The sequence below is a fragment of the Semicossyphus pulcher genome, unplaced genomic scaffold (genome assembly GCF_022749685.1).
Source record: "Semicossyphus pulcher isolate SPU_LCO1_2020_fin unplaced genomic scaffold, fSemPul1.0.p SCAF_7, whole genome shotgun sequence".
Taxonomy (NCBI): Eukaryota; Metazoa; Chordata; class Actinopteri; order Labriformes; family Labridae; genus Semicossyphus; species Semicossyphus pulcher.
The window spans coordinates 4,891,637-4,899,757 of record NW_027211748.1 but is presented as its reverse complement, the minus strand read 5'-3'; the positions used below and the strand labels follow the sequence as shown (position 1 = coordinate 4,899,757).

The 8,121-nt window shown below is 40.3% G+C and overlaps 1 protein-coding gene across 1 annotated transcript; it reads right to left on the bottom strand.

Annotated features, from left to right (window-relative positions):
* Positions 1–756: 756 nt before the first annotated feature.
* Positions 757–6,783, bottom strand: LOC138612140 (uncharacterized). The gene is made up of 4 exons (XM_069685452.1): positions 6,702–6,783; positions 2,527–2,832; positions 2,167–2,445; positions 757–1,623 (listed from the first exon to the last, which is right to left on the bottom strand). Exons 1-4 carry the CDS (start codon positions 6,751–6,753, stop codon positions 1,493–1,495), a joined length of 768 nt encoding a protein of 255 aa, XP_069541553.1. The 5' UTR covers positions 6,754–6,783; the 3' UTR covers positions 757–1,492.
* Between the last annotated feature and the right edge of the window lie 1,338 nt (positions 6,784–8,121).

Below are 8,121 nucleotides of genomic sequence, written 5' to 3'. Positions count from 1 at the left end.
ATCCATCCTCTCTCTCAACGACACGAAAACCGTCATCACTGCATTAATCTCCTCAAGACGAGATTACTGCAACTCACTGTACCTGGGTGTCGGCCAGTCCTCTTTGTCTCGCCTGCAGCTGGTGCAGAATTCTGCAGCGAGACTTCTAACCGGTTCAAGAAAAAGAGACAGCATTAAACCGATACTAGCATCCCTGCACTGGCTGCCTGTTAAATACAGGATTGATTTTAAGGTTCTTCTAATTGTTTTTAAGGCCACACATGGGCTGGCACCCCTGTATATCTCAGAGCTCCTTTGCCCCTACTCCACCACGAGGCCCCTCAGATCCTCAGAGCAACTGTTTCTAACTGTTCCAAGGTCAGGGCTAGTGGGTAAGGGAGACTGCGCCTTTGCAGTGGCAGCTCCAAAGCTTTGGAATAGCCTACCATTTTCCATCAAATGTTCCCCCTCCACTGACTCTTAAAGATAAAACTCAAAACGTCTTTTTTTTTACGGCCTTTGGTTGCTCTTAGTGTTTCTGGTGTTTTAGACACATATTACTGCTTTGTATTTGTTCTATTGTCATCTATTGTTGTTTTTTGTTGTTTTGTGTGCCGTTTATTTTAAACTTGTACAGCACTTTGGTCAACTCTGGTTGTTTTTAAATGTGCTCTATAAATAAACTTGACTTTCTTCAGTCATGTAATTGATTGATTGCTTTTTACAGCCTCACACCTAAAGTAAGAAAAAGTCACTGACACACGATCTTTAGGCTTCTTTTAATTCACAAAGTCACAAACAAAGAAGACGAGTATATAGCTTAATAAGTATCCAATGAGGTGCTTGAACAGATATTGAAAATGAGCATTTCATTTACAAAACACACACATAGGCTGTATATACCAGTGTGTATTCTTTTCTATAATGTAAACAGGAGCACAGAAAGTGTTACACATAGGCCTATTAATCGAAGCTTTTTCTTGTAGCCTTATTAGTTTGTCTTTTTCATACACAAAAAACTGTATTTCTACAAATAAGATCCTCTAAGAACATTGTTCATATGGTCATGTCTGCACAGTTAATCCGTTTACACAGAGAAGTATAAACTATGTAGAATAAACAGCATTTGAGTTAAAGATGCACTTTGGATTTATCTTGCAAAGAAACAATGTTTCTGTTCACATCATGTTTTACTCACCAGAATGCATCGTGAATATGTTTCAAGAGTTGCAAAATGTTTGAATCTATTTCCCTCCTAAAAGACTTTAACAAAAGCACAGTTTTACAAATATTTGAGTTCTTTCATTGGATGCATCCATGTTTGCAGTTTTATACCTCCTCTAGCTACATGAAACTGCTGTTTTACCATCAACTGTGGCTACATCAGCTACACATGCACAACATACACAAAACATGGACTGAGTCATTAAAAACAAACGGCTCCACAGTGCTGCTGGTGGTCAAAACGTCCACAGGGAACCTTTAACTAAAGAGTTATTTGTAAGATAGTTGTTTATTTTTTCTTCTTGAGCTTCTCTATGACGTGAACACTGATGACGGCGGACACCATGATGATCAGACCGACAGAGAACACGGCTGTCTTCACCTGGCACACAGAGAGACCAGCGGAGACACTCTCTGAATCTGAAACACAACATAACAAGTTGTTTCATTACAAATATGACACAACTGATCAAGGTTATGGCACTGCAGCACAACAGGAGTGGAGGTCGCAAAACAAACCTCTCTTTATTTCAGACCAAGCGGCTCCAGTGTTTTAAATGAAGACAATGTGGAAGTGCAAAAGACTTCAGTTCCTACAGTTTACACTTGATGCTGGCTCCAGAAAAAACAAAAAAACCCTCATTAGGGCGACATCAACACAGTCACACAGTCACGCAACTTAACTTTGTTGTGTTTTTGTTTTTGGAGCCTTTTTGGGACATTTTTGATGCAACAATCGACAAATAATCTGTCTCTGTGTGATTTATTGAACTATCTGTCCGTCCAAGAAATCTGTGCTCCTGCTCTTCGGTGAGTTAAATTCTAGTATCATTGTTTTGATATTTTTGCACAAAGTAGCAGGTATACTGCGCTGCCACGCCCAGCTTGTTAGCTCATTCAGTGTTTATGTTACGTTCATTTATTCATTGGCTAATACACAGGAGTTTTGTTTTTCAGTCTTACCATCAGACTTTTTACAACGATCTTCAATCCTCTCAACATCCTTTTCCCAGCTGACCTGGTTGCTATGGTTACAGATGACAAAGCCATTCTCCAGGTAGACACGGAGAGAAGCAGCAGATGTCGTAAACTCTGATAGTTCTCCTCTCTCATGAGAGCAGGTTTGGTTTACACATGTAAAAGTGCTGTTGATGAGAGAGTCCAGAGTGCTGCAGGTCACTGTGAGGTTACTGGAGTCTGTGCTGCAGTGTTTCACTGTCAGCTTCACCGGGGACACTGGATCTGCAGGGACAATAACAGGTGTGAAGAGTTTTGATACAGGAAACGACTGTGTATTAAAATTTGAAATGTTCAGTAACTTACCCTGAACTGTGACCTTGTATTCAGCTCCATCTATGCGCTGCTCACCAGAAACCTCTGCTCTGTAATCTCCACTGTCAGCCTCTTGCACATTCTTCAACAGCAAAGAGAGATTTTGTGCAAAATATTCAGCTCTTCCTGAATAACTCCTGAAAATAGTTTTACTTGTCTTAGAATATCTTGCAATGTTTTTACTTTCATTGACACTCCATATTAATTGATCTGACTCTCCTAGATCAACAGGTTTCTCCACATCCAGGAGTAAATCATGTCCTGTCTGCACAAACACAGGAGTCACAGCGCTGGTACCTGCAAGAAGAAAAGACATTCAAATAATCTGTACGTATATTAACTGTATTCAGTATTTACATATTAAATTGTCTCCTTGTATGTGAAGGTGCAAAAACACACCTGAAACAGAAGTGAATGTTGGACTCACATTAAATGAGTCTCTTAATGAATACTATTATTACTCCACATGTATGCTGGATGTGTAAATAGGAAACTGCTTATAATCTTCCTGTAACAACACAGTGATACAGTAACATCACACTTCTGCTCAACATATCTACAGACAACAGTTTGTGTGATTTCATACAGAAAGGTCAGACACAGTTTTTGGTGACTCATTGTATGAATGTAGCTTCGTCACGGCTCACTTCTGGCATCACAAACACTAACGCTAAATTTAGCGTCTTTAGCTTTTCTTTAAGGTCTGTTTTCTCCCTTTCTAACGCATTGTTATTGTGAGTTAAGTTTTTCTGACTGTCTATGACTCGTTATATCATAGCCCTCTCTGAAAGCTCTTTGACATCCATCCAGAAATAAATCATTTCCTGTCTAGACAAACGCAGGAGTCATGAAAATACTCCGGATCCGAACCCAACTGCCGTCGTCTCCAGACCTGGACCTATTTACAGTTTTGAAGAGCGCATCTATTTTAACCTGCGCAGCTTTTTTGTCTTTGCGGTAGTGATTTGGGGGTCCAAGAACATCGCGACTGACACAGTGGGTGCGTGAGAATACAGATCCTGGCTGCTTCCCAAGTCTTATTTGATAGCTCCTCGCTCCTCGCCCGAACCGGAAGTAGTTCCGGAGCCACCGTATTGAGGATCGTCTCAAAGCTCTTATTGCTGCTCCGAGGAGCAAGGAGAGAGGAGAGAGGAGAGAGGAGGGAGTTCCGAGGAGCGATAAGCGAGGACACACGAAAGCAGCCTCCACGGAAGTCTTTTACTGGCCATCGCGCCCCCTTATCAGATATCAGTTAGTGATTGGACGCTGCAGCAGATCGGACTGATGTGAAACTTCACAACATCACCGGAGTTTCATACTGCAGAGAGGAAGAAGCGGACCTTAAAACAGACTTTACAGGGCGCCTTGAAACCGACGATAAACAACGTCAGTATAATGAGTTGGTATTTGACACTCATGATCGTTTAGAATGAAATATTGATCATAACTTGTCATAAAATAAAAAAAGCAGTGAATAACTGCAGATTTGATTTGTTTTCTGAGTCAACATCTGAGTAAAAATAAGTCTAAAAATCAAAAGTAGCAAAAACAGATTCATTTTTATTAAATTTAATCTAAAAAAATACCTCTCGTCACGATCAGTTATTCCCCTGCTAACTTTTATTACAGATGAATGAATGAATTCAGAGGGAGCAGGAGAGTCTCTCTGTCAGCAGGTAACACTACGTGTGAGAGTGATCATCAGTGAGGTCGGGTTTGATCAGCGTGACGTGATTTCTATTTATCCTGAAACTTTGAGCCTAATAAATCATTTTCATAGTTCATGAACAGACAGTATTTGGGCTTATTAAATAATGAATTCAGATCAGATGATCAGTGATCAAAAATGTAAATAATGAACAAATAATATAAAGACACAGTGCTGGTGAGAAATGTCCGTATGGCTCTGCAGCAGGAACACAGACTGCAGCCTGTTCTTCATGTGCAGGTGTTTGTTACACAGGTAACAGGTTACAGAGAGGAAACACTGTTACTGTGTGTTTATTAGAATTAATACAGAGCACATGTGTGCAGACACAAACAGCTGTTAAAACAGACTGACAGATGATCCAGCGATGATCAGCTGACTCGATCATCACAAACGGACGTCGCAGCACGTGACGCTTCATCGGAAAGGACGTCTCATGTCTCTTAAAAAACATTCCCTCGTTTCCTCTCTCCTCTCTTGGTTTCCTCGCGTCTCTCCATGCATCTCTGGTGGGAGGGACTAAGACGCAAGTGAACGACGCAAGTGAAGGAAGCATGGATGCAATTTAAGAGACTTGGGAAGCAGCCACAGACTGAAGAGCTAGCCGACAAGAGAGTTACAGAGACACAGTGGGAGAAAATAAGTGAGTTAGGGAAAAGAAGACATGGCGTGCCCTAAAATGAGAGCAGTAGAGAAAACCGAGCTTTTAAGACTGGACAGACTCGTATATGTTCCGTGACTGTGGCGATTATTAAACGCGGACATTATCTGACACTGTCACTCTGTTTGTCTCTGTTAACAGAGACTCCAGGCTGCAGTTTAGTTCAAACACTTTATTGATAAACCTGAGAGTTACACAGAGCTACATCAGCTTCATCATCATGACTAGTTTTCCTCTTATTTCCACAGTTCTGTTCTTATATGTACCGGTATGTGCCCTCTCTCTCTCCCCCTCGCTCTCGCTCTCTCCAGCAGTCCGTCAGTGTACAGTGCGTTTAAATGTTATTTATTTCATAGTCATTGCCTCTTTTAAAACTCACCATGAGAAAAAGTTTAATGCAACTGCATTTTGGCAAAACATAAAATAAAATATAAAGTGAATCCCCCTGTTATGGTCACATCTTGATAACTCTGTCAGGAGGCAGAGAGACAGCAGCTTAAGTGAAGAGGTAAAGCTGTCTCTCTCTTTCATTTGATTTCTGCATGGACAACATTATACTACCAGTAGTACCAGACATTATATTATTTGTTTTCATTTACAAATAAAGACACTTCCATCACAAACTGGGGCATAAAATAATCCACAAATACAGGAAATAAAGGTTTTGACACTCAAAGTTTCCTGGGGGAGACCCCCCAGACCCCCCGACATACAAACACACAGTATATTTCCTTACCAATATTGACGAATTCATTATTATTATTGTTAAATTATGAGAGCTCTGTGTAAAAGTTGTTAGCGTTGTTGTAAAAACTATTTAGCCTAATTGTATTTTCTTTATTTGATTTGACAGACATTCAAAATGTATAAATGTATGGTACTGAATCATAACGCAGGTCAGACATTATGATGTTCCGGACCTTTGCCTGAGAAAGAAAATCTCTAACTGGACCTCTTTGAAGTTTAATTGAGTACCCCTGTACTGAACCTTAATCCCTGACTATATTGTTCATTTAAGAACGTCTTTTTACAAACAATATTGAGATATGAAGAGATATTTTCAGTGGCAGGTAACAAAGCCAACATGTTCCTTGTGTTTGGCGGTTGCTAATTCCATCCCCTCCTCTAACATGCACACTATTGTTCACCAGCGTCGTTTCTTAGCTGCTTCGGTTCATGTGTCAAACTGGCCTCGAGTAAGAACCACAAATTGTTCTCCGTGTGTGTATGTGAGGGAAAACATGAGATGTTTTTGGACAGAAGCGTCCTCCAAATTGATGTTGTCAAAAATATCTTCATGTTGGTTTTGGGACTGAATTTTCATGCAGACGTGTTGGCCTTTAACGCTCAACACCTGAAATAAGGTGTTTGTTTGCTGCTTTAAATTCTGGATCTGAGACGTTTTTACTAACTTTACTAACTTTACAAAACGGCTTCAGGCTCACAGTGATGTCACATTAATGACTCCACACTGTTCTCTTGGAGTTAAACTGTTTTAAGTCTTAATGTGTTCACTGCTGTTAAATATACACAGAGACACTGGACATATTTACCGTAATGAAACCTCTCCACTGTGTGTTTCCTTCCTGTCAGATTCTTAAATCAGTCCTTCCTCTTGTATATGTGAACACTTGGTTGATGTTAATATACTCCACCATATTGCTCATATATTAGGAAGCATATGATTAAACCTGAGTAACTTTATGTTGCTCCTCTTATTAATCACAATAAAGAGGCGTGTTTATGAAAAATGGCTGCATCTGTTAATAATATAAATGAGATGGTGTCTTCTCCTACCTCGTGCCTTCATGCAGAGCAGCAGCCCCAGAATCACACAGATGGACATCATAGAGTCTCTGTTGTCCTGCCTGCTATAACGTGTGTTCTGTTTCACTCTAACAAACACACCAAAGGTTAAAGTCTGTCCACATTGTGACTTCCTGTCAAACCCACAGACTGTCAGTAAGTTACACAGCTGATGACGTGAGTAAATGTACTTCTCTCTCTAAGTTCAAGTCCATTAATTATGTTTTATTTACTCCCTTAAGAGAAGCTAGTCTTTAATGTTGCACCAGACCTAACTTAAGTATGTTTAAAACTTTATTTGAAAGTTATTTGAAAGAAATGAAAATTGCATCAAACTTGAGAAACGAAAAAAGCAAAGAAATTAAATTGTGTCAACAGGACATTAAAACTACAGAACATTGTTGTTTGTTCTGTGTATTAGTTCAGGTTTTGCTGGGGCCTCTCCTTTTCTCATGTGTCTGTATTTAACACCTTTTATTTTCAGAATACTAGAGTCTAGAAGAGATTACAAAAACTGTTACCCACTACCATACATGTAATTAAGCCTTTTGCTCTTGCTGTCTGTACTTCCATCTTTACAGTATGGTCTGTTAAAATAAACTTACATATACATACATTAAAATAAGCTACAGCTACACTTCAGCAATAATTAGGTTCCAAGTAAGAAAAAGTTCCTCACTAAGATGTTTTTGACAGGAAGTTAAAGTGCATGTTCTTCAGACCAAACTTCTTGTTAGTGATGGAGAAGGTGAGAGCCGTGTGCTCAACTAAGGTTCCTGTGTTGCTTGAGTCATCACTGGCTGCAAGTAGACAGGAAATCTGCACCTCAGATTATTTACTGTAAAATCATCAATGTAACCATCAATGATTGTCAGAAAGCCAATCTCGGAACCCATTGGTCATCGTCTGACAACCAAGGTGCGCTGCATTGTTTACAGTCCGACCAGCAACTTGAGAAGCCAGAATGGAGTTGCAGTTAAGATATCACGTCTAAGAACAGGTCGTTAGCTGCACTTGCATGCAGATGTCTGTTTATAGAGATGAATAACCACCTTCCCGCCCCTTTTGCTCTCCACACTTGCATGCAACCAAAGCCTGCTTACATGATTGGTCAATACTACTTGGACTATGAAGGCACTATAAACAAAAGCCTTCAATTCCAAAATCTGGTCCTTCGCCTACATATTATGCTTTTTTATGCAGACTGTGTAAAAGTAGATACGGTCAAATACGTAGCGGACCTTGCCCTCTTCGACAAAGTGACCAAGACCAAGACCCCGCCCATCTTTAAGACACCCAGCCCCCAGCACGTGTACAAGAACAACGGGGGTGGGCTTGTGGCCGAGGTGTCCGATCCAGAGAAGACTCGTCTGGAGCAGAGCTACAGGGAGAGAGGGGAGGAGTGAGGCCG

Coding starts and splice junctions, on each gene's coding strand:
- LOC138612140 (XM_069685452.1), bottom strand. CDS start 6,753: ATGATGTCCATCTGTGTGATTCTGGGGCTGCTGCTCTGCATGAAGGCA. Junction 2,833..6,701: donor GCTCTGCATGAAGGCACGAG/GTAGGAGAAGAC, acceptor TTCTTCTTGCAG/GTACCAGCGCTGTGACTCCT. Junction 2,446..2,526: donor ATACAAGGTCACAGTTCAGG/GTAAGTTACTGA, acceptor TTGTCCCTGCAG/ATCCAGTGTCCCCGGTGAAG.